Source organism: Mirounga leonina, unplaced genomic scaffold (genome assembly GCF_011800145.1).
Source record: "Mirounga leonina isolate KUSES-001 unplaced genomic scaffold, KU_Mleo_1.0 Mir_92, whole genome shotgun sequence".
Lineage (NCBI taxonomy): Eukaryota > Metazoa > Chordata > Mammalia > Carnivora > Phocidae > Mirounga > Mirounga leonina.
The window spans coordinates 17,002,517-17,028,364 of record NW_023270852.1 but is presented as its reverse complement, the minus strand read 5'-3'; the positions used below and the strand labels follow the sequence as shown (position 1 = coordinate 17,028,364).

At 56.6% G+C, this 25,848-nt stretch overlaps 1 protein-coding gene across 1 annotated transcript in view; it reads right to left on the bottom strand.

Annotated features, from left to right (window-relative positions):
- Positions 1-321: 321 nt before the first annotated feature.
- The window catches only part of MYO7A (myosin VIIA), an 81,468-nt gene continuing 55,941 nt past the window's right edge, over positions 322-25,848 (bottom strand). Inside the window, 22 exon segments of the mRNA XM_034995175.1 lie at positions 322-936; positions 1,533-1,652; positions 2,793-2,876; positions 3,943-4,059; positions 4,508-4,693; positions 7,434-7,540; positions 7,717-7,804; positions 8,880-8,993; positions 10,106-10,211; positions 10,671-10,826; positions 11,989-12,142; positions 13,114-13,271; positions 13,898-14,022; positions 14,679-14,869; positions 15,839-16,008; positions 17,157-17,283; positions 18,004-18,121; positions 20,083-20,253; positions 21,567-21,794; positions 22,644-22,817; positions 23,387-23,506; positions 24,222-24,348. Of these exon segments, the coding sequence (XP_034851066.1) occupies positions 847-936; positions 1,533-1,652; positions 2,793-2,876; positions 3,943-4,059; positions 4,508-4,693; positions 7,434-7,540; positions 7,717-7,804; positions 8,880-8,993; positions 10,106-10,211; positions 10,671-10,826; positions 11,989-12,142; positions 13,114-13,271; positions 13,898-14,022; positions 14,679-14,869; positions 15,839-16,008; positions 17,157-17,283; positions 18,004-18,121; positions 20,083-20,253; positions 21,567-21,794; positions 22,644-22,817; positions 23,387-23,506; positions 24,222-24,348 (3,031 nt within the window). The 3' untranslated portion in view covers positions 322-846.

Genomic DNA, 25,848 nt, shown 5'->3' with positions numbered 1-25,848 from the left:
ACTCTGGCTCCACTGGCCCTAGTTAGGGCCCAGAAGCTGGTGCCTCCTCTAGATCCCCAGCCCCTGCACACTTAGGTCCCTACCTCCCAGACTGATGTCCCAACATTTCCCCCAAACCTGCCCTGGTCCCAGCCAGTCCCTTTAAGCCCCTTTCAAGCACACCTTGGGCTCCGGACCCCAAGCCCCAAACCCAGACCAGCTTAGCCCTGCACACATAGACTGAGGAAATACTTATACCGGCCACTCCCACAGGGCCCCGTCTTTGTCCCATACACACTCCCCCACTCTCTCCCCTTCCCCCAGCAAAGACACTCTAGGGCAAAAGATTAAACACATACTTTATACTCTGAGGCGATCAGGGGAAACTGGCACAGGGGCTCAGCACTCACACTGCAATATGTAAAAGTGGTCTGTCTCCCCCATCCCAGCTGAGGATCCTGGACTTACAGGAATTAAGCCAGTCCCTTAGGTTTCAGAATATTCTTGGTTGGTTTGGTTTGGTTGGTCCCAGTACGGAGGACTAAGTGTGCTCTTGATTCCCTGTCTCAGTGGTACACAGAAAGTCAAAGGAGGTCACGTGGTAGGACTGGTCTAAGAAAGGCATCCAAGGAGCACAGGCTCTTACAACTGGGAAGGCCACGGCAAGCCAGGACTAGAACCAACCCTCAGGAGTGGATCAAGGGGAGTTCTGCATCCCAGCAAGTCTGCCTCACTGGAAGAAGGACAGGAAGCCAAGTTGGTGTAATCAGTGGCCGGCTGGCCCAGCCTCCCTGCCCAGATGGCAAAGTCCTCCCCAACCTGCAGAGGTAGCTGATGGGCCTGAGCCAGCACCACCTCCCTCACTGTTCACTTGCCACTCCTGGAGCCCCGCTGTTTGCTCATGGCCGTGAGCATCTGGCTAATATAGGAAGTCAGGAGGTCATCCATCTTGTAGCCCTGGAAACAGCAGCAAGAAGATAAACAGAGCAAAAAGTCTGACAGGACCAGCCCACTCAGACCCAGAACCCTCCCAGGAAACTGCAGAGGGAAGAGCCCTGGACAAAGGAGAATCCTGTCCTGCTCTGGACTCAGTCTCCCCAGCTGTACACTTGAAGGGTTGGACTCATCCAGCCAGATGTCTAAGGTTCTAAGTTGTTATGACCCCACGTGAAGGCCCTAGCTTGTAGGTCCCTTATATACTGGTGACTCTAAAGGCTCTACCAGTTGAGCCATGCCTTTGAAGGCCAGCTCAGTCGAAGAGGCCTCATTGCTAATGGGTCTACTGTTGAACTCAGGGGCTAAAGACTCAGTCCCCAGATACTAAAGTCACTCAAACAATAATTATTAAATGAGGGGGTCATTCAGCTCCAAATTAAGCCACTTTTCCAGACCTAAGCTGAGCCTCAAGTTGACCTGACTTTGGCCCAGTCTGATCCTTGATCCCAATTTCAGGCCAAGCCATGCACTCTTGTGTTGTTCTGGAGACTGAGAGAATAGCTGGAGCTGCAGGCAAAACAGGGAAGCCCACCAGGCCTAAACAGAAGAGCTCTCACCAGTGATGTCTCACAGAGCAATTTGCTCCCACGCACCAGGTTCCCAATGGTGATGTGGAAGTAGGTGTTGCCACTACTCCAGTTGGAGATCTTGGTGAAGGGATGAGTGGTCAAGATGTCCTGGGGAAGCAGAGAAAGTTTGAAGCTGCACAGTCTGGACCCTCTGGCCTCACTTCCCTCAGTTCTAGCCCACAGACACCACCCCCTGGAAAGGTCTTGGGCCCTCAGACAGGAGGAGCAAAAAGATAGAAGCCAGCTCTGCCATGAAGCTGCTGGGGGAGGCAGGTACATCCCCACCTCCATGCCTCATTTGGGGCCAGATGGTGGGACACCCAAGGAAGTCTGGGAGGCTGTGGGGTATGTGGGGCTGGAACTGGAAATTTGAGAGGCCTGAAGAAACTGCAACTGTGATCCTGAATGAGATGGTCCTGAGGAGGAAGACAAGAAGATGACAAGGATGGGGAGCAGGGGGCGCCTGGGTGGCTCAGTTGGTTAAGCGACTGCCTTCGGCTCAGGTCATGATCCTGGAGTCCTGGGATCGAGTCCCGCATCGGGCTCCCTGCTCGGCAGGGAGTCTGCTTCTCCCCCTGACCCTCCTCCCTCTCATGCTCTCTGTCTCTCATTCTCTCTCTCTCAAATAAATAAATAAAATCTTTAATAAAAAAAAAGGATGGGGAGCAGGATATGTGTGGGTGGAGAAGAATCCCAAAGAAGTATGTGAGAAGAATGACCAAGAGAGATAAGAGGAAAACCAGGAACGTGGGGCACATGAGCACAAGGGGAAGGTGGTGTCCATTGACACCCTTTGCCAATGGTCCAATTGTATCCCTCCTCAGTATGTAGTAGGACTGTGCTTCCTGGTTCCCTTGGTGAGGACTTCTCTGGCCCATGAATGCGAGTAGCAGTTACACCCCCCCCCCCAACATGCAGTCTGCCATCCTGACCAATATGGACAGAGAGCACCGTTGAAGGAAGAAATGGTTGGTAGGGTCCAGTGATGCTGATAGGCGAAGTACTAACAAGTTCATTGGATTTAGTAGCAAGGTGTTGGCTAGTAACTCTAGGAGAGCAATTTTGATGGAGCAGGGAAGAAAGTAGACAAAACACAGATAACCTCTCAGGATATGTGGCCAAGAGGGCAGATGAAGTGAGGATAGTGGCCAGCAGGGGCTCTTCGGGGGTTGGGTCTGGGCGCTGTTGTTAGAGGTGCAGACAGAGAAGTCCACCTTCCCACCCCTGCTTTCCCCTGTCACTGCTCACCTTGGTTCTGGGATCGATGAGGCTGACCCCATACTTATTGATGGCAATTAAGAGGATCTCAGGGAAGTTTGGCTCCGTAGTTTGCTAGCAAAGAAAGCCAGAAACCATCAGATCTAGTGGGGGGGAGCCCAGAGCAGGAAAAGCTGGGTGCTAGGATTAAGTTGCCTTCTCTTGCTGCCTGCTCCACGCCAGGGGTGCAGCAGAGCTGGCGGCCCTGCCACAACCTCATGGCATCCACCTCTGCTGGGCCCTCAGTGCCACCCAGATCCCTTCCTGGGTCCTCAAATGACCCCATCTCCCACCCTCCCCGGTGGCAGTTCTTCCCTTCTCTCCTGCTTCTCTAGGAGTCTGGGCTATCTCCTCTCTCAGCCCAAAGGTCTTTCATATTTAAAAACCCTCTCTGAACTCTACCCCTGCCTCTAGCCTACCTCTGTGCCTCCCTCTCTTCCTTGCAAGCCAGACTTCTCAGAAGGCCCGTATCCAAGGCACATAGCCAGGCCATTCCCTCCTCGCCGCCCTGACCGATCCCCACAGTTCTCCTGCCAGCCTGTCCACCATTTTCCTGCCTCTGCTCCCACCCCTCCGGCTCACCCCCACCCTGCAGTCAGAGTGCACTTCTGGCCCCCTCAGCCCTGTTCAGAACCCTCCAGGGTCTGTCACCACCTGCAGGAGGAAACCCAACCCCCTTGCCTGTTTGCCAAGCTGCCTCACCACAATCTGCTCACTTCATACCCTACGCCCAACCATACTCAACCACTTGCACTTCCTGTGCTCCTGCTAGGCCCTCTGCCAGGAACTCCCCCCAGGGTCTTCTTGGAAAGCACAGGTGTTGCCTCCTCAGCCTTCATAGTCTGCGTAGGCCTCTGAGGCTCCACCACCTTGATGGGGGCTCCCCCTTGTCACACACAGCACAGTTCACTCTTCATTACATATTATTTGCCTCCCCTCCCAGGCTGAGCTTATGGTGGTTCCTTGTGTCCCAGGCCTGAGACATCCAGGTGGTACAAAGCTGAGGGTGCTCCCCTCCTTTCCCTTGCCAGCACAGGTGGCAGAGGCCAGGGCTGTTTCCCACGGTCCTGGGGAGGAGTTTCTGTGCCTTCTTGCCCCCGCTCCTTGACCCCTTCCTCCTGAGAAGCCACCCATAACGTACCTTCACCTCAAAGAAAGCTGAACCAAAGGTGGGCCACTTGAAGATGAGCTTTAGGAAGGCTAGCTTGGCTTCCTCCTTGGACTTCCCTGCATGCTTGTTGAAGTAGGCGACGATAGACTGCCGGGGGAATGTGGGTCAGAGGCCTCTCCCCTGTCACTTCTATCCCACCTGCACTGTCAGCTGTCATGGGCCCTGGGGGGCCAGGCATATGGTGGGGGTCCTGGAGGCCATGAAGGGCTCCCCCCTTATCCCAGTTAATGGAATCCTGATCTCCCTCCCCTCCCCACCCTCCCCTAAGCAAGCAGGCGCAAGAATATCAAGTAAAATCAGGTCACCATGGTAACCAGGACAGGGCAGATTACTACCAAGCAGCCAGGTGAGGCCTTTGCCTGGAGACTGGATACTAAAGCAAGTGGAAGGGAAAATGGGAGGGGGACTTTATCATACACAGGGGCCACAAGAGAGACTTCTCGGGGCTGCTGGCCAGCACCTTCCCCCTGACCCTTGGGGTGCCCGGAGACCCATTCATCAGTGTCCCTAGTCCTGCTGCCTCCTCCATACTCACCCGCTTCCAGTCGTCAGGTGAGATCTGCCGGATGAGGTCCTGGGGCACCAGCTCCCGTAGCAGCTTGGGGATACTGGGGAAGTAGGACTTGTCCTCCTCGAACTTGACCCTGTAGATCAGCGCCCCCAGCTGCAGCACCTCCTCCCGCGTGCACTTGTGGTAGCCCCGGAGATACTTGGGCAACTCCTACCAGAGGCAGAGCAGGTTGTAGGCGTGGAGGGAACTGAAGGAAGCAGGCTCCTTCCCTACCAGGCTGAGGAGGGTCTACTGCCTTAGCCCACATTTGGGCCTACCTGTCAGCCTCGGCTGACACTGTGTCCCCAGGGGAGGTGGGAGGGAAGTAGCAATCATGACCGCACAGATGCAGCATGTTACAGTTGGAAAGCAGAGCCATGTATGAATATTTTTTCCTCCTCCCCTCATCAGAATCTGGTGAGGTGAGCAGCCCCATTTCAAAGACGGAGAAACTCAGAGTGACCGGCTGGTGAACCTGAGACTGTTCCACAGCCCTAATCTTCCGAGCCTGTCCTCCCTTGAGAAAAGCCTCTCAGGCTGACCTCCTCCTCCCATTGTGTTCCCTGGAGACCAGCTGGCTTCATCAGCAGCACCAGCCCCTTCCCCACTTTGAACTTCCAGACCCAGAAACAGAGAAACTGAGGATGAGGAGTGGACCAAAAGCAAAAATGAAGCCTCTAAAATGCCAACACCATCCACAGCCTAACAACTGTCTTACCCACTCTTTGAAGCATAGGGAAACTGAGGCTGGCCTGAGGACACACTGCAGATTAGAAACCTGAATCAATTATTATCCATCCACCTTTTCATCTACTCACCCACCTATCTACCCATCCATACCCATCCATACCCATCCATCCATCCGCCCACCCAGATGGTTCTACCTACCCACGTCCATTTCCAATTTGTCCATCTATCCACCCACCAATAGCCACCCATAAGTTCATTCACCATCCATCCTTCCACCCATTCATTCTCTGAGTCACTGCCTATTCACCCATCCACCCAGCCAACACATATTCGTTGAGCATCTACTATGAGCCAGGCCCTTTAAGCAACAACATATACCCTCCCTACTCTCATAGAATTTGTAGTCAAGGCAAGAACAGACAACCATCCCCCAAAGTCAATGTATAATTATGATCTTTGAAGGAACTGTTCCCAGTGCTATAGTAGCATATAATTAGTTGACCTGATCTAGTCTTGGGAACAGGGAACACTTCCCTTATGATGATTGAAGTAACATCTAAAAGCTCAGTAGGTGAAGGAAAGACCCTAGGGAAGAGCTTCCCAAAGAGAGAATATTACAAAGGCTTCCTAGCATACCTGAGAATTTGAAAAAATATAGCTGGAGTGAAGTGAACAATGGGATGCTGGGCATAAGACAAGGCAGCAGAAATAGCTAGTGGCACTCCCATGCAGGGCCACAGTCAGGATTTGGGGTTCTACCTTGAAAGCCATGGGAATCCATGGTCCCAAAAGCATGATGACCCCCTGTAGAGAATGGGTTCAAAGGGGCAGTGGTATGGATAGGGGAGCTCAGGGGAAAGTTTACCAGCTTCATCCAAATGAGAGAAGATGATGGACTGACCCGAGTGGGTACACGTGGTAATGGACAGATGGGGATGGATTTTAGAGAGATTTAGGAGATGAAGTCATCAGGTGAATGATTTGGGACAGAGGAAAGGAGGCAGAGGGAGGTGTTAAGGCTGACGGGGGTTTCTGCATTGGGGGAACTGACAGCTGACATTCACGCTGCCATTCACTACACGGGCACCATGGGGAGAGGCAGAGCTCACATATAAATGAGCCCTGCCGACTCCCAGGCCAGGGTTCTCTTTACCATGGCAGCCACCAGCTCTGCCTCCCCCAGCCTTCCCAGCACCTTGGGCCGTCTGCCCCACAGGAAAAGGTACGTGGGCTAGCCCAGAAAAGATCGCGGAGTCTGCCATTGTGAAGACATGGAATCAAACCCCGGTTCCACCTGCCCTGTCGTCTTAATTACATCAATCTCTCTGCGTCTCAGTTTCTCCCTCTGTAAAATGGGAACAACATGCCTGCTTGTTGGGGTTTGCTGGGAGGGCAAAATGAGTGAAAAGTGCCAGACACAGACTAGAGGTTCAACATGAGGGTTGAACCTCTAGTCTGGGTAGAGGGAAGCCAGGGCAGGGGGTGGGGGGTGAGCCCTCTGCCGCAGGAATCTGGGGTTCTACTCAAGGTAGAACCCCAAATCCTGACTGTGGCCCTGCATGGGAGTGCCACTAGCTATTTCTGCTGCCTTGTCTTACGCCCAGCATCCCATTGTTCACTTCACTCCAGCTATATTTTTTCAAATTCTCAGGTATGCTAGGAAGCCTTTGTAATATTCTCTCTTTGGGAAGCTCTTCCCTAGGGTCTTTCCTTCACCTACTGAGCTTTTAGATGTTATTTCAATCATCATAAGGGAAGTGTTCCCTGTTCCCAAGACTAGATCAGGAGTGGACCACGAGGGCACCTGGTAGGTGAGCGAGGGCACGATTCCTGCGGCAGAGGGCTCACCCCCCACCCCCTGCCCTGGCTTCCCGCAGGCACATGCTTGTTCTGGAAAGCATTTACAGATTCACTCAGGCCTCGGATACACCCGGATATGCCCAGGTAGAGCAGCAGAACCTGGAATTCAGAGGACAGCCCCTCACCTAGGGAAGGGTGTGAACAGGTGGGGATTAAGAGCCCAGAAGAAAGTACAAGGCCCTGAGGAAGGAGAAGAGTGTGAGGCTGAGCCAGTCCCCAGGATCCTAGCAGGAATCTCTCGGAGGCCTAGCCGTTACAGGCCTCTGCCCCTGCAAGGACAGCAGGTTCCTGCTTTCCCAAAGTATCGCAGGGCCAGCAGCACATGGAGGCAGCCATGGCAGAGAGGCGCTAGGCAGCTCACCTGGTAATAGTGAAAGATGGAATCGGCCATCGGGTCCTTCCCGGGCACCGTGGTGGTCCACAGCTTCTTCATGAAGAATACCTGGTAGGTGAGCGAGGGCACGATTCCTGCGGCAGAGGGCAGTCGGTCACCCAGAAGGGCCCAGCACAGAGGGTCGCCCAGCACCAGGCCCCGGAGGAGACCCGAGCTCGGGTCCCACCCAGGTGGGCCTCGCAGTTACGGCCCAAGCCAGCACCTGCCCCATTCCGGGCCTCACATGATCCCAGGACCAGCCTCACATTACCATCCTTGACGGGCCGTGCTTTCTTTATCCAGTCTGTCAGGTGTCGAACAAAGTCAAAGAAGAAGTCATTCTCGGGGACACTAATGACCTAGGGACAGGCACATTGCAGTCCACTCATTTTAGTTCCAGCAATAGTGAGTTTTCTCACTTTCTCACTCAAGGCCCTCCTGGTGGCCCTTTCTTGCAGCCAGAAGGGGTGTCCCACCCTGCCCTGACTGTGCCTGTTGAATGTCTCTAGAATACAGCCCACTTCCTGCCCAGGGTGACAGTCATTCCATTTGTCATTCAGCAAAGACCACCTGCACACCTCCTTAGACCCTGGGGAGAAAGCCAAGAATGAGGCCCAGTCCCCCTTTGGACATTCTCCAACATCCATGGCCTGCTCCTCCCACAGGCTCCAAGCTCCTCTGGGTCCAGGACCTCACTGAGATCACTTCTGGTTCCCAGTGTCTGGCACAGGGACAGTTGTGAAATGAGGAGACAGACATGGATGCACGGGGAACTGTGAGTGAGCACCTAATCTACCTGACGGGGTCAGGGAAGCCTTCCCACAGGAAGAGGCTCTAAAGCTGGGCCCTTGACCTCTACAGACACAGAAATGGGGGTGAGCAGTATGGCATGGTGCCAGGGGCCTGTGCCTTGGAGTCAGACCTCTTTGGGTCTGCGTCCTTGCTGTGTGACTTTGGATGAGTTACTTAACCTTTCTGAGCCCAGGTTTTGTGATCTGTTCGGTGGGGCTAATCACCCTCTCATTTCAAGGGTTATCTCAAGGGTTAATTGGTCTCAGCATGGCAGCTGAGTGACCAGTCAAATCAAATCTGGAAAGTACCCGTGTGTTGAGGCAGAGTGCTGAGCTTGGTGTATCCAGAACCTAAAGTACCACATGGCTCTCAAGAGGTTTGAGGTCATGCTCTGCCATGTGTCAGAAGAGAAAGATTAAGGGAAGGCTGCTACAAGTAAGGGGGCCCTTGCAGGGATGTGTGAAGGACAGGGACACAGTCAAATGCCACATGGAAGCACAACTCTCTCCTCCCCTCGCTCGCTCCCTCATTCTCTCTTCCCTCCCTGCTGCCCCGCGAGCCCCTAGCTCCTATGGCCCAAGCAAATGTTCCAACAGACAGACCAACAGGGGTCTGACAGGAAGCCAATGACCCACGACCCACCTTGTCTGCAATTTTGACAAAGAGGCTGAATCCCTCGGAGGACTTGAGGAGCAGCCGGGCTGCGATGTTCTGGCAGAAGTCTTTGGCCTTAGTGCTGGACTCCACCTCAAAGGCCTGGGGAGTGTCGGGATCAGGGGTGGTTACTTGGCTCTAGCAAGGCCTCTGCTGGGCTTCTTGCATCCCTCTGTCTGTGCCTGCAACTAAATTGAGCCCCCTCCCATTCCCTCCCCTCCCCTCCCCTCCGCTCCCATTGAGGGCACCCTCCAAGGGAGGGGTTTCCCCATGGGTCTAGAGCTGGGCATGGCATTTAAGAAAAGGAAAAAGTCAACTTCTGTCTGGGTTTTCCCAGATCGTGTCTTCCCCAGCCTCCAGGCGGACTTGGCCTCTGCTTCCAGGGTTCTGGGCCTGGCTACACAAAGCATGGTGGATGAGAGGCCCAGGGAGCACAGCTGGGCAGGGTGATTGGGAGGAGAGACTGGAGGAAGAAGAAAGCAAATTCCAGAAAGGGGAAGAAAAAAGAGAGAGGGAAAGCAGCCTGCGGTGGAGGTGGGGGCACTGCTTCATGTAACCTTCCACTGGAGAGACAGGAAAGGATGTGTTCGTTTCTTGTCCTTGTCACTGGAATCCTGTTATGGCATTTCTGAGTCTCTAGTCTCTAGACTAGTTGTAAAACTGCTTTTCAAAATACAAGTTTCAGTGCTGGACTCATTTATCTGAATGAGCCCCTGTGCTGAGATGGAGCAGGGAGCGGCAGTCAAGAAGCAGCCTGACCTAATGGGCATGACGAGGAGACAAACAGGACCTTTGGACAAGGAGACCCACAACCAGGTCAGGTGGGGAGGAACGAAGGGGCCCGCAGGAAAGTGGGCTTGGGCGGGGGGCCGGGTAGGGGCAGGTGGGCCTGTGCCCAGGTACAGAGGTGGCACTGGACAGAGCTCAGCTCAGAGGGAGGGAGCACTTTTCTCCAAGCCAGAGCCTCCTCAGAGAGGGAAGAACGATCTTCCCAAGGAAGCTGCTGGAGACAACAGGAGGTCGGCCCAGGAACCCCAGGTCTCCTGACCCAGAGAGTCTCTAGCCTCTCAGCTGAGCCCTGACTCCACTGAGGAGCAGGAGGGTGGGGGCAAATGTGGGGATGGCAGGGGAGAGGCACCAGGGCTGCTCCCTGTGTCCTCAGGGAGCCTGGTCCTTCAGGAGCATCCAGTGACCAGGAAGCCGGCAGCCCTCACCTCATCGGTGTCATCAGGAAAGTAGACCTTGTGGAAAATCTGGGTGGTTTTGTGCTGGATGGCCTCCACCTCCACCAGGTGTGGGGGGTACTTCCGGGACCCATTTCTGAAAACCAGGAGAGGGGTGGAGGGGCAGTCAGGAGCCAGCGGGTTCACGGGGCCATAGGGAGCAGGGAACAGAGGGAACTTTGGAGCCAGACCCCAGTTCTAATTCCTGTCCACCACTTCCTACCAGGTGACAGTCACTTAACCTCTCAGAGCCTCCAGCTCCTCAACTGTAGAAGGACAAGAGAAGAGAAGCCCGCACCCAGGCCTGAGGCGGAGGAGGAAGTGGGCTTTTGCAGAACAGGAGGCCGCAAGGCATGCAGCTGCCCTCCTGAGAAGCTGTGTCCCGAATGGGCCCTGCGAGCTGCGACCTGGGGCTGGCTGGCAGCTGCGGTACCCCAGGGACACGTCCCACCTCATCCCCAAGGGACACCCACAAGCCCGGCGTGGCTGGGAACACCTCCCCGCCCCTGCCCCGAGCTCTCGGCCCTCTGCCTCTGCTCTTCGGGGGCCGCCGCACCTCAGGGCTTTCTGGAGGCGCTGCAGGCAGTCGAGGGCGAGCGGGCAGTGCTTGCGGGACTGCACGAAGCGCTGCACGTGTGGCAGGAGGATGTTGCTGGGCGGGAAGAGGCCCGTGCACAGCCAGAGCAGCTCCCAGCCCCGCTCCTCGCTATACCTGCCGGAAGAGGCGCGGGCTCCAGCAGGGGTACACAGGCCAGCCGTGGGCCTGAGGACCCCAAGGGGCCGCACGTCCCTCGGCTCCTCACTGCGGCAGCACGTGCCTGCCGTGACCCACCTCCCCGACAGCCAGACCCAGGTAGTGCTACTCAGAGTGTGGCCGGCCAAGCCACACTGGGCCACACCGTCCCCAGCGACATGGAGGTCAGGTGCTCGTGCCAGAATGAAAGTCAGCTGTGGCAACCAAGCACTCTTGGTTCAGCTAAGGTTCTGTTTCTTGGCAAGACTTTCCTATGAAGGAAGCAGTGTGTGATTTGTGTCCTGGCGGAAGCTCTTTAACTCATCTATCCTTTGAGTAGCACAGAGAGGCTCCGTCAGGCACCACTCTGAGCTCCTTGGGCCTGATAGGAGAGAACCATCGAGGGCTTCTAGGAGGAGGTGGCATTTGATCTCGGTTTTGAGGGCTGAGGCAAATTCTGATACTCAAAAAAGGAGATAAATGCTGGCTGTGGGCATAGCATGTATAAAGGTTTGGCAGCGAGAAGTGATCGGATGTATGGTTCGATGGTGGATTTTGTAAGAGGTGCAGAAAATGGCAACGCTGAGGAGGGAGTTGGGGATCTGGGTGTAAGGGGAGAGGGTGGGGCTTCCCTCAGGCTCTAAGACTTCGCATGGGCCTGACTTCCGTTCCTGCCACGGTCCGGCCCAGCAGGGAGAAAGTGACACACTCTGGGACTCAACACCTTCAGCCCGTGAGAGTTTTCAGCCGGAGCTTCCAACTGCTGGCCCGCAGAGCGCAGCCCGCGCCAGGCTGGGACATGGGCTCATGGGTGGAACCTGCAGGCAGACAGTGGAGTCTGGGCTGGGGAGGGGTGTCTAGAGGAGGTTCGGGCAGTGAGTGGCAGGAAGTTTAGGAGGAGCTGGTGCAGTTAAACTTGGAGGAGGACAGATTCAGAGGGCGCAGCCACCACCTCTTGGTTCTTAACCAGACTCCCTTGGGCCTTGAGGCAGAGGTGGTCCATGAGGGGGCCTGAGGTCCCTGTCCTGAGTGACGAAGCACTGCTACCTGCCTCGGGAGGGAGGGAGCTCCCTGTCATGGTGGGTAGCTGTGAGCACTAGTAGGGGAGGCTGCCCCTCACCCGCCTACCACTCCCACCCACCTGATGTGGTTGTCGGTCAGCTGCTTCAGGATATGCACATACACCTCATCCTTGAGAGGCTCGGCCTTTAGGGCACCCTCAAAGATCTGGTCAGTGAGCTCGTTGACTGAGCGCGTCCTCTTGGATGGGTAGTCGCCCATGTACTTGAGCATGGGTGGGACGCCGTCAAGGAAGGGCTTGTGACCGATGGGGTGAACACTGACCCAGGAGGCCACTCTCTCTAACGGGGTCTGCCTCTAACCAACTGTGTGGCTCTGGGCCTCAGACTACTCACTCAGGAAAGGTCCGACCTCCTGTTGTCTCCCCGCCACCCAGCTCTCCATGCTGACTGCCCACCCTCTCCTAAACTCCTCTGGCTACCTCCTCACCAGTGGTCCCACCCCACATCCAAAGTCCTCACAGCAACCAGGATGGACGTTCCAAATCACAAATCTGACTGTGCCACCCCGCCGCTTAGTGGCTCCTCGTGGCCTTAGGATGCAGTCCAAGCTTGTTAACGGGACTTGGGAACCCTTCATTAGTCAGCCCACATCTTCAGATTTTCTTCTAGGCCTCTGCCCTCCACCTGTGCTGAATCATTTTGTGATTCAGGGATTTGGGGCATGCTCATTCTGTCTGGAGCACTCCCCACTCATCTCTCCTTTGACTGACTAGGGCCTGCTCAGTCTTCAGGTCTCAGCCTAGATACCCCTTCTTCCAGGAAGGCCATCCTGCCCTCCTCCAAGCCCACATCAGTTCTGCCCCATCACAGCACTGTCCCGATCAGCATGTCTGCCCTTTTCGGCTGTAAGCACCATGAGGCCAGGGACTGGGTCTGGTCACAGCTATGTCTCCATGCCCGGCCTAGCACATGACACAGTACACATCTGTGAACCGAATGACGGGATCAGAGGAGACAATGGATTAGGCGGCCCCTGTAAGGGTAAGCCACCACTGTAAGGTGCCAGCAAATGGATCTGCATCCCTCCACACTGCCCAGGACCCAACCAGGCCCCTCAGAAGGAAGGAGGTATCTGGATGAAAACCCTAGAGGCAGGGGCCCGGTGCCCCCCCTCCCCTGGGGTCCCCCTCCTTGGGGCCCCTGCCCTGCCCTTCCATGGTGCCCACCCCCACAGGTGTGGATATCAATGAAGGCCATGCAGGCCTCCTGCGAGAGCTCCTCGCTGCCCAGGATCTTCTTGAGCAGTGCCTGCTTGAGTGGCTCCCGTGTGTGGCTCCACAGCCGGTCCTTGCCACGGGCCTTGGATACCATCACCCGGCTCAGCGTGTGCTTGGGTGGGGGCCTGACACGACACAGTCGGCACTGACCCCCAGGTTGTAAGACCTGCCCCTCTCCTACCTGTGCATGGAGGCTGAAGGCCCCGTTCTTCCCTGTTGCACTGAGTGACCTGGGATGAGTCACCATCCCTCCCTGGACCCTACTTTCTCACCTAGAAAACCAGCCCTGCCCACCTCCACGGCCTCCTCCCCTCTGTCCCTCTCTGCTTTCCCCGCTCTGGCCTTGGCATGTGCTGCCTGCAGCACTCCTCCACCCGGGTCACCCCCTGTACAGCTCGGCTCAGATACCACCTCCTGTCTCTACCCCCATCCCCCAGCATCCCCGCCATAATGCTGGGCACACACAATCACAGCTGCCCAGTTTTGTGCCTAGCTCCCCACCGGGACTGTGAGTTGGTGAGGCAGGCACAGGCATGGGTTGTGAGTGCCCAGGACCCCACCTGGGGTGGCCACAGTCACGGTATCTTAAATGAAGAAAGAATAAAATGACACAAGAAGGGTCATCTCAGTAGATAGAAACTGCCCTCCTGCTCCCTGATAGGAGCATCCCAAGGCAACCCCACCACACTGACTAGAGTAGCAGAAGCCTATAGCTCACTCTCCTGGCCTCCCTCTACCCTTTCTCCGTCACCTGAAATAGTCGTAGGAAAATTCCTCCAGCGTATAGGGCTTGGCGCGCACCTCAGGCTCCGCTGTCCGCCGCTGCAAGAGGCGGACAACGTCCTGTCTCTGGTCAGGGGTCATGGTGACCAGGGCCTAGAGACCAAGAGACAGGGGGCTGAGGTCAACTCTTTACCTGGGGCCCCTGGGATCAACATGGTAAAACCCAGAGCCTTCTGGACTGGGGCTGGGAAAGATTGCTGCCATGGGGTTGACCCTCACCCTATTCTGACCCTGGGAGCCCTCCATCATGCTGGACTCAGGATCATTTCTTTAATACCCTGTGTCTGAACCAGGTTGGGTCAGTCAGAAAGCCTGGATGGAGCAGGGAGATGTGGTATGAGAACGGCCCAGTCAACAGAGTCTAGCTCAGCAACTGTCTGGAAAGCCAGGCTCTGAGTCTTCAGGGCTGTGATCCAGAAGAACCACGGCCTCCCTTCCAAGCTCTGCTCACAGGCAGTGCGAGGTGATGCTTTCTCTTCCCCACTCTCCTCGTATCCCTCGCCCCACCTGGGGTGAGGCCCGGGCAGATCCTCATCTGATGCAGTTTCTAGGCCACTTGCCACCCAGCACAGGTTTGACAGCTTCCCCAGCTTGAAGTTTGTGGTCCTGTAAGACCCCCAGACCATCTTCACAGGAACTGCAGACCATGAATCTATTATAATTCCTCACTCCATTTTACAGATACAGGAAGAAGACAAGGAGAGGCCCAGAGGAGACTCCCATCCATGTGCCATGCCCAAGCCACATACCACAATCTCCCGCGGTGGCATGGTGACAGTGGGCATGACATACACGCAGTCGGTGGGGAAGTCCCCACGCTGCCTGGTCCTCTCATTGATGCCGTTGGCCCAGCCTGAGTTCATGACCTGCTCTCCTGTATCATGGTCCAGGATGATGAGGTCTCCCTTGGCAAAGCTGAGGAAACCTGACTCCTCCCCTGCTGGGCAGCAGAGGTGAGCAGCGCCACATGGGGGCAGAGAGAGAGAGAGGCTGGATTGGAACATTTTTATTTGGGTTGATGACCTATAAGCTGTTCCTCCCCACTGAATAACTGAGGCCCTGTCGCTCTCATGTCTGCTCACTGGTCACCCTGCCTCCACCTTGCCACAACCCTTCATACAGACATGGCCATTGGAGCGGGCCATTCCCCTGCTCACAAGCCTTCCATGGCTCCCCATTGCCCTGGGGAGAAAGTCCACCCTCCTCAACATGCTCACAGGGCTGTTGTGGGCTGGGTTTCCTGACTTCTTCCCCTTCACTTCTCACCCTTCCCCTCTTTCCTCCCCATTCCAGCCAAACCACACTATCTGCAGTTCCCAGACACGCCTGTTTTCTCCAGCCTCTGTACTGGGTTTGTGCTCTCCTCTCTGCCTCAAACACTGTGTCCACACCTACCTCCTCCCTGAACCCCAGGCTGCATGGGGGCCTCCTGTCCAGACTCCCTGAGGCTCTGGGCTTCCCTGGTCACTGCACTGTCACAGGGATTCTCACTGTCTGTTTCCAGCCCCTCTCCCTGCTGAGAGGAGCACCAGGGTCCGTTTTATCTCTGTCCTTTCCACGCTCTGCCCAGAGCCTCGGAGGCCTGGGGCGTGTTCAGTCAGGGTAGCTGTTAACTGCTGTCATCATGTGAAGGTGGTGGGTATTTGGAGACTACTGAGGAGGAACCCCTGATGTCACCTGGAGAAGGTGACAGGTGGTGAGTGTGGAAGGAGCAGGAGAGGAAGATTCCCCATGGGGCACAGAGGGAAGGTATGGAGTTTGGCCATTGGTCCAGGTGGAGCCGAGGGTATCTAGGGAAGGGTGGTAAGAGGCGCTGGCGGTCTTGAATGCTAGGCCAAGGCCAAGGTGTGTGATCTGCCTGATGCCCCTGAGCCCCGGTGCCTGGCGGCCTCTGCCAGGAGCCACTCACCAGGGTTGGGGTTGTCCTGCAGGGCCACCACGTACTTAGACCTCTTCCGGAGCCCTTCCAGGAAGGTGACCACTAGGTCACGGATGTCCTCAGCGTTGCTGGAGGTAAAGGTGTACTCATCCCCTTTGATGGTAGCCAGCGTGAAGCTGGGGGCTACCAGTTTTGCTCCCCTGCAGGACCAACACAGAGAACAGGGCCCAGCCGGGGTCAGTCCTGCCCAGCCCAAGTGAGGGCCAGCCCAGGTCAGAGCAGCCTGGCGCGAGAGCAGGACACGGCACTCCCTGAAGGAGGCCGAGGCCAGCCCAGTGAGACCCGGCCCAGCCCGGGTGAGACATGGCCCTGCCAAAGTCACACATGGTCCGGGGCAAGGCCTGGAAGGGCCCAGCCTAGTTCCCTTTGGCTGTCTAATTCCTACCCACCCTTTAGATCTCAGCCTAGATACTGCTTCCTTCAGGAAGTCCTCCTTGCCCTCCCACAGCCCACATCACCCTGGTCCTTGCTTTAAAATAGCCTGTTCAATGTCTATCTCCTCTCTCAACTGAAGGAAGCTGCAAGAGGGTAAGGCCTATCACCCTGCATCCCTGTGCCTAGCACATGCCTGGTCAGAGCTGGACATGCTCGGCCCCAGCCCACAGCAGATGCTGCCCAGACACACCCCCATAAGCCTGGGATCAGGGGAGGGCCCGCTGGGAACACCAGGCTATTCCAGGAGTCCCCCCCCACCACTGCTCTAGCGCGCCCGCACCTTTCAGTTTCCAGAGTTCCCCCACCGATTGTTACATTTATCCCTCACCACTGTTACCAAGGGCAAGTATTAACAGCTCTGTTTCAGGGATGAGGACATGGACGTGAGTCCCACCCGGGCCCCTGAATCCCAGGCCAGACCCTCTTTGTACACACTTGACAGCCCCCAGCTGTCCTCCTAGCCACCCACACCCATCTCTGAACGCCATTAATACCCCATAAAGGCCCCTTGGCCCCGATCAGGAGGAAGGCGCCTGGGCGGTCCGCACAGTGTGGTACAAACTGCTCAAGCACATGGGACTAGGACAGGTGACTGGATGTCTCTGCACCTCAGTGACATCCTCTATGAGGCAGCGACTCCCTGTCAAAGACCCCCAGGACCCCCAGGAAAGCTCCAGGAGCCCTCTCCTTTCCCATCTGTCTGTGTCTCCATCTGCCCCTCCTTACTTCAGACGGTGCTGAGTCAGAACACTGGGCTTGACACATCCCTGCCGCTGGGCTTTGGGCAGCGCTGGCCAACCCCCTGCTCTGCACTGAAGGGTGGCGCGGGAGGCGCGGGAGGGGTTGCACTAACCTACTGCTGGACACGGCCATGATCTCGGGGAAGGACAGCTCCAGGAGCACCTGCTCCTGCTCATCCACAAAGTAGACCCCCGTCCAGTTGACCGCCACAATAACGTCATTCCTGGGGAGGCTGGGGCCTGGAGCAGAGACCAAGGCAGCGAGAGGGAGGCAGCCCCACTCACAGCCCAGCCCTTCCCAGTCCTCACGCCCGCCAGGGAGGTAGCAAGGGGGAGCATACGGATATCCATTTTACGGATGGGGAAACTGAGCCTTGCAGAGTGCAACCTCCCTACCAGTCAACTCAGAAGTGCAGTGGGAAGAGAGCACTGAAATTGGGAAACTTGGTTGGAGTCCTAGCCCAGCCTCTGGAGTGAGATGGGCTATGGGGAGGGGGTCGACTGAGCCCCAAGATCCCCTCCAGCTAGATATCTGGTGATTCTGTGAAGCCCGGGACCAGTGCAGGGCCTAGCATGGAGCAGATGCCTGGTCATTCGGAACCGAGGATGGCGGAGCCAATGGCTCTTGTGGGTTTGTGTCCGTTATATCCACGCTCTGCTTCAGAGTCAGCCCAGTCTTTCATCTGGGCCGCCTGCTTCTGTACACAGCAGGTGCTTAGTTATCTTAGCAGGCATTTCGTTGTCTAACCCAGAGTGTTGCTGAGCGCCTGGGCTGGGGGCAGGCAGGAGCCACCCTGCTCACTGACCTGGCACGAGCAAGCAAGGCCGCAGGCAGGAGCCGGGCTCACCGCGGAGTCTGGCTCAGGCCATCCCTTCCTTCTGCGGTGGGCTGGAGGCATAGAGTGCGGGGTGGGAGAGCACGTGGAGGAAGACGGGGAGGCAGGAGGGCTGAGGGGGTACCTGAAAATTTGTAGGCTTCATAAAACCTGGAGAAGAGCAAGGGCCACTTGAAGCGGGCATAATTGACCACATCCTCTTTGACCTTCTGGGCATCAGTTCTCCTCTGGGCATAAATCCCCTGCAGAGGGATGGATGGGGAAATAGATATCACATGAGCTCTGTCTGAAAATCCAATGTCTGTGCCCCCCAAGCCAGGAGCACCCTGGAACTAAGGTGCCCTCCTGGGCACCGTGGCCTTGTCACACCCCATCAGCCCACAGCCACCCCCATCACTCCATAGGTCCCACCTGCAGGGAGCTCCCAGTTCAGCTGTGACAGAAAAGCCCACGATTCTGGCCGGCATGCGCACAAGGCCCGAAGTCATGGGTGAGCAGGAGGCATCTGGGGTAGGGGCACGTGTGTGGCTGAGCAGGGGTGTGTGTGCCACACCAGGAAGGGGGTGGGGAGCAGACATGTAGGAGCCAGGCCACACGGAAGTGTGGACGAGGCAGCCACTGTTAGGCTGGGCTGTTAGCAGAACCTGACAGCGAACCCAGGAGGGAGGAGCTGGGGAGGGCTGGAGTAGCCAGGGGCTGACACAGTGCTGCTGGAGGAAAGCCCTGGCATTTGGTTACCTAAAAATAGCCCTCAGAGCCCTATTAACAACTCGATGGGGTTCGAGTAGAACTGGACGTATCAAATTGAACTCATGGTATTTGTCATCTCTGGACACCGACATGGGCAAAGACGCATGTGCATGCCATGTGCTGAGAGGGCCGGAAGCAGTGCCCTCCCAGGAGGGGACAGGGGTCAGAAGAGACTGCGTGTGCAGACATGGAGAGAGAGGATCATCAAGCAAATGCAGCACAGAACAACTAGTGAGTCTGGGTGAAGTGGAGGGGTATATGGTTCCAGGTTTTGGAACTTGCAACTTCTCCATAAGTTTGAAATTGTTCCCAGATAAAATGTTTTTATCCCTTGGACCCTAAAAACCATGCTAATTCATAGTTGTACACTCTATGGGCAGACTGGCTCCAGGATATGGGACACACAGGCCAACAGGCTCTGGTCCAAGCTCGGTTGTGGGCTGTGAGGGGCAGAGACCACCCCTGTCCTCTTCATGGCTGTGTCCCCAGGGCCTGGTGCAGTGCCCGACACATGGCAAGCACCCCAAACAGAACCAATTAATGAAGGATGGCAGCCGGCCCAGAACATGCCAAGTGCATGATGGCAGTGAACTCTGAGGAGGCCCCGGGGTGGCGGGGGGGGGGGGGGGACTCAGAGGGATGGAAGCTATTTGGGAGGTGGAATGGATGGGCTTTGGCGGCTGACAGGGTGGGAGAGTGAGGGGCAAGAGGTTGCCTGGACAGAGACAGAGGGGTGGAGGGAAAACATGCATTGCTTCTGCAGGGGCCTGGAGGGGAGGGGAGGGGATGGCCTGGCGGGGGAGCCAGGCCTAGATGTAGGGAGGGTGCAGGGCAGGTTCCGAGACAAGGGGAGGCTTGTGGGCAGCTCACCAGGGAAGGCAAAGAGTTGGGTGGGAGAGGTACATGGGGCCCCTGGGTTAGGGAAGAGGGCGTGTGGTATAGAAAGCTGAAAGACTGCTGGTCTGCAGAGCCCCCGGGAACTTGTGTGCAAAGACGACTCTGGTCTTACACAACCAGGGCCACGAAGTGGGGAGGCCGTGGGTCCAGCAGCCAGGCCACCCCTCCTCTAGCACTTGGGCAGGCCCCTTAGCTTGGAAGAGAGCAACTCAGGGCTGGTTATGAGCCTGGGGCCTTGAGCAATGGGGTCGAGGGGTCTGTACCTAAATTTCCCCAAGCAGGAAGTTGGGCTGGAACTCTTTCAGGCAGAAAGGAGGATGTGCTTCCTAGAAGCTCTCCCAGCATGCACCAACAGTACTGAGTCGCGGCTCTAGCAAGCGGCTGAGGCTTGCTAGAGGGTCAGACGATGGGGACTGGGCATTTGCCCCTTCTCTGCCTGGGGCGGTACACAGCAGCCTGGGGCTCACCGGGGCTGTGGCAGCCAAGCCCTTGGACCCATGGTTTCTCTCATGAGGCTCATGAGCCCCTCCTCTAAGACCCTGCCCTGCCCTCCTACCTTCTTGTGGGCAGCAATGGCCAGCTGGGCCCACTTCTCAAGCGTCTTCAGGGGCGTGATCTCGCGGGCAGGGATATAGGTGGGCACGAGGTTTAGGAGGCGCTCCAGGATCATCTCGGAGCCATAGTCCACAAAGTACTGCTGGGAGGCCAGCTCGGCCAGGTCATCTTCCTAGGCGGGGAGGGAGAGGAGGGTGCTGTTCACACACCCTCTGGGAAGCCCTTCCAGACCAGTGAAGCCCCCAGGGCCCTGCCTCCTGCAGCTGTTGACCCCGGGGTTTGGGAAACTGTTCTCACTGATTCCCCAGAAGTTCTCGTCTGCTTGGTGGAACCATGAGCTCCGCAAGGACAGGGCCACACCCCTGCCTTCTCCTGGGTGCCCTCAGCACCAGCACCGAGGCGCACGAGGTGACCCAGAGAGGCCGGCCAGCCCATCGGTGATGGGTCAACCACCACATTCCTGGCCCGTGAGCCAGCGACTGGGGCCGACAGACTGCCCTGGGGAAGGGGGGACCTGGGTCCTGCTGGCCCTGTCAGAGGGAGGGGTGGGCAGCACATAACCATCTCCATCACCACCCCACCCTGGGATGGGCCAAGTAGTGAGCAACAAGGAGGCTCTGCTGCAGAGGCTTTAGAGGGCCAGATGATGGGGACTGGGCATTTGCCCCTTCTCTGCCTGGGGCGGTATACAGCAGCCTGGGGCTCACAGGGGCTGTGGCAGAAGGGGAATAGAGAAAGGCTCTTTGGTGCCTTGAAGGCAGTAGATGTTTCCCAGCCCGTTCAAAGCATTTCAGAATTTTGACAACTGATATGGATATACTCACACTTCTGCGTGAGTATCAGCTCACCACCACCATTACCACCAACACCATTTTCACCATCACCAACCTGGCACCATCCCGGGCCACCAACCCCGCCCAACACCAACACCATCCTCATCATCCCCACTACCATCGCTGCCTCCACTGTCCCCACCGCCACCACCAAGCACCCCCTTCTTTTCCATCACCTCCACCCTTAATCCCCATCACAATCACCAACAGAATCTTAGGCACCATGAGAACCATCATCACCACCATCCAAAATAAAATAACACAACACGAGTTACTCCATATCACTCCTGTCCTTTAAAAAGGAGACTAAGAGAGTACACATTTGCAAACTCTGGCCTATACAAGTGAATCTCTTACTCCTTTAAGACAGGGTTTTCTGGATGAACGCAGAACAACATAGCAAGTTCTGAAGCACGGACTCTGTACCATGCATGAGCACTGCAGAAGTGTAAACACCTTTTCCACCGGCAGGGTTCACACTAGGCTTCAGAGCCCTTGTTCCCATGGGCAGTGTTCATCTAGAAGAAGCCTCAGTCGGGCTAACCTCCACATAAGCTAATAGTGGGTCACAGACAGTAACATTCAGCCCAAATTTGGAAAAGAGAGGGCTGTGAGCCGAGCAAGCTCAGACAGAAGATTCACTGTCACTCACCTTCTCACACCTGTACTCCCCGAACTTGACCCCTCGCACCACCTGCTGGTAGATGAGGTTGGTGGCCACGTTGTCTTCGGAGGGGTTGTGCCAGGGCGTGAAGACCTCTTTGCGGAAGAAGAGCCTCCAGGGGGCATTGCGTTCCTGGGCACCCTGCTCCTTGGCATACTGCTCACACTGGGAGATGGCGTCCATGACGTGGTCACTGCCACTGCCCAGGGAGGACACCTGCGGGCACAGGGCTGGAGGTCACCCAGCAGAAAGATGAGCAGGCAGGGAAGGACTCACAAAGAGCCATCAACTGTGCCAACTGTTCTTGTTCAAATGGAAAACCGGGGCTCAGAGAAAAGCAGGGATGTGTCCGGGTCACCCAGGAAGCCCATCAGACCTCTGGATCCCAGCCACAGGCTCTGAGTCGGCACAGCCACGCGGGCATTCCCATTTCCTAGTGTAAGCCTTACATGAAACTCTGATGGACAAACGGTCACTGAAAACACGGGAGCTATCTGTAGGTGAGAAAAATTCAGGCAAACTCTGTCGGACAACATGGTTGTGTCCCTGGACCTGCCGGATTGCGGGGGGGGGGGGCGGACATCACTGTTGCCTGCGGTATTGCTGAGTACAGAGGCAAAATCACCCGCCCCCCGGCCCACATGTGCCCCAGGTCGCACATACTCCAGGTAGCCACCAAGAAGCGAACAGAAACCACCATAGAAACCTGATAGAAACGTACATTCCCATTTGCAAATGAGAAAACTGAATCTCAGAGACTAAGTAGCTGCATGCCCCCCCACCCCAGTCCATGTCTGTCATGTTTTTTCTCCGGTACCAAGGGAGGGTTGACTCAGCCCAGGTACGTGACAGAAGTGAGTTCTGGGTTTCCATCTACCACTGATTCTAGGTGCTCTCCACAGTCCTAATGAGTTGGGCAGAGGCAGAGGTACCAGTGGCTGAGAGGAAATGAAGGCTCTGGAAGGTAGGTAACTGCCCAAGATGGCCTGAGTCAATGCGTGGCAGACCCAGAACAGGAGCCAGGGTGGTGCCAGGAGGGGGTGCTGCGGGGGGGGGGGGGGCTACCTTATCAAACAGGGCAATGTAGAGGGAGAACCCAAAGCGGTCCTTGAGCGAGATCTTGTCAGCCAGTGCGTCGCAGAGCTCCTTGGCCGTGGTGGCTGAGTCGGTCAGCAGGGTCTTGGTGGTCCCGTCCATGAATGTCACAGGCAACATGATGGGTTTCTTGGACTTGGTGGCCTGAAAATGACCAAAGACTGTTTGTGGGGATCTTTTCCCTTCAGACCAGTTCACGCCCTCTGGGTTTCCCGGCTCCCTGCTCCTAGGGGGTTGGAGCTGCCCCAGAGCCTTGGACCCCAGCGTCCCACCAGGACATCGCCTGTGGCTGGTCACAGGTGCCCAGGGAGCCCTGCGGTGCTCCCCACCCTGACAGCACCTTTAAGGTCCCTGAGCCCGGGCATTGGGGCTGGGAGGCTGGGCACTGCCACATGCCAGGGGCTTCTGCCCTCACATCATGCAACCATCACAAGACCCCGTGAAGCGAGTGTCATCACTGCTATGTTTCAGATGAAGCTATTCAGACGCAGAGGGAACCCCTTGCCCAGGTCACTTTGACTAAAAAACAGATGGGAGTCCACTGGGTGCTTTCCTGTTCCAACAAGCCTGGGATTCCAGAACTTAAAGAACCATAGAATCCTAAAGTGGGGAATGTTTCTGGGGCACTGGAGCGCACTAGACACACGCACACGCACGCACACACACACGCACACACGTGCACTTGCGTGCCTGGGTGGGGCCAGGAGCCACACCTGCAGCTCCAACCAGCTGGGCGGCTGTGTCCGTGTCCCATTGACGAAGGTCCTCCTAAGCCGCTCCTCACAGTACGGAGCGTAGCCAGGCGGTCCCCCGTGGATGAAGTTGCGCAGGTACTGCAGACAGAGGGCCAGCTGAGAGGCCTCAAGCCTCCCCCACCCCGAGACCATGACAGCGGCCTCACCAGGTCTCCTACTTCCAACCCTTCCACCCACACTCGGGACCTGCTCGAGGCCCGGCCGTCCACATCCCTCCACTGCTTCAGGGGCTCAGCCCTGCTGCCCTTGGGATCAAGTCCATGTGCCTCAGGCTGGCATCAAGACCACCACATTCTCACCCTGTCCGGTCTCAGCTGTGCCTCCTGCCCCCCCCCACATACTGTTCCCCCCCTCTACACCTCGCCTGATCACTAGGCCCACCTCCCTGATTCCTCCCGGCTGGGAGAGCACTCTCCTCCTCACGGCGCCGACCAGCGGGCTTGGTGCTGCTGTGACCCGCTCTGCCTCTGAGTCCCCAGCGCCCAGGGCCTGGCACTGAGTTGCAGTCAAGAAAGTGGCCTGAGATCAACCACAGTGCCTGCTCCAAGACCATAAGCGGAGGGTCCAGGAGCAGCTGCTGTCAAATTCAGCGTCCTCATAAAAAGAAAGCGGCTGAAGGGAAAGCAGAGCCAAGGGCTGGGAGCCCGGGGCAGGGCCAGGACGAGGCGGTGGGAACTGTGGCCTGAGAGGAGAGGGCCCAGGCAGGGCCTCCTCGCCAAGCCCCGCTGCGCTTCCTCCTCTGGCTCTCTTCTCTGATGCCCTTCCCGCCCCAGGAGGCCAAGCGCCTCCCTACCTTAACGAACTTCTCGGAGGGGGCGAAGCAGCCCACGCAGAGAGACACGAGGATCCAGCCCCGGGCATAGCTGCTCTTGGAGGGGTTGTGAGTCAGCTGCTTGCTGATCTGGCAGTAGATCTCATCCCTAGGCAGGCGGAGAAGCGAGGAGGGGAGATGGCCTCAGGATAAGCCCGGCTCCTCCTGCCTCCCGGCCACAGGTGGGACACACAGCATGCTGTCCTCTCGGGCTTGCCCCAGACCACCCAGGAGGCAGCGGCGTGGGGCCGGCCTGGGAAGGCTGTGCAGCCACTGAAGGGGGTCTGGCTTTGGAGGCAGGTGCGTCAGGCACGAAGCCTGCTCCTGTCCAATCCAGCTCCATAGCCAGGTCCCCAGAATCCAGAGAGGGGTGCGCCTCCTGCTCTGGGGCACAGTGGCCACGGCTGCTAGTGATCACTTTGAGGGGAAGCACAGGCTGCCCCTACCCTGTCCCTCACCAGCTGGGCGGCCTGGGCAGGTGAGTTCACCTCTCCAAGCCCGGCCCCCAGTCGGGACAGCAGCTACAACTTCTACTGATGGCAACTGGAAGAGCAGAAACAGCAAACACGTCTGAGGAGTTGGTCTGGGAGATGGAAGAGGTGGGGCTGCAACTTTCACTCGCGATTTTTCCACAATGTTTGAATACAGTACTTAAGTGGCCATGTATTACTTTTGTAATCAGATCAAAGCAGTGAAGGTAGTTTTGTTTTGTTTTGTTTCCATTTTAAAGGGAAAGATAAAACCTTCCTTACAGGCTTTTTGTGAAGAAAAATGAGAAAAGGCTTAGAAAGCCCCTGGCACAGTAAATCCTCTATAAAGGCTAGCTGCCCAGTGAAGCCACTGCCTGCCTGCGCGTTCAGGGCCAAGGACAGGGCGTCGATGATGAAGTGACCACCAGGGGGCACTCATGGCCGCGCTTCCCTCTCCCAAGGGCAGGCCTGGGCAGGATGGAGCGATTATCTGATCCAGTCACGCCACCATCCTCAGGGTTCAGGGGCCAGTGCAACGGCAAAATTAATTATGAGGTTGCTCACTTTTTATCATGACAAACAAGGTCATTTAAAACATATTGTACACAATCTGCCCACCATCTGTGTCACAATCATTGCATAAAATGAACATAATTTTAGTATCCAAAAAGTAGAAAGGGTAAAATCTCAGAACAAAGAACAGTTCTTTCAACAAATCAATTTAGCTTTAGAAACAACCTTATATTTTTCCCATCTCGTCACAGACCAGTAAAAGCTTTCTCACCTATATTTGGGAGCTAAGGCCAAGGGAAGGGAGGGATTAGCCATGGTCCCTCAGAGACTCAACACCCAGCCTTCTGACTCTCAGCCCAGGGCTCCCGGCACTCTGTTCTCCAGGAATGACAACTTTAGGTCTGATGGTGAGGGAACTGGGAGGCAAATTCTCGCCCCTTCCACACACCTTGGGCAGCTACCTTTTCTTCCTGGAGGCAGGTGGCCCTGGGTGCCTGACCATCTCCGGTGAGGCCTCCAGCAGCAATGAAAGGGGGCCTGACTGGAAGGCAGGAGGTCTGGGAGGCTAGGGCCCTGGGGCAAGTCTCTTCCTCTCTCTGGACCTCAGTTTCTCCATCAGTAAAATG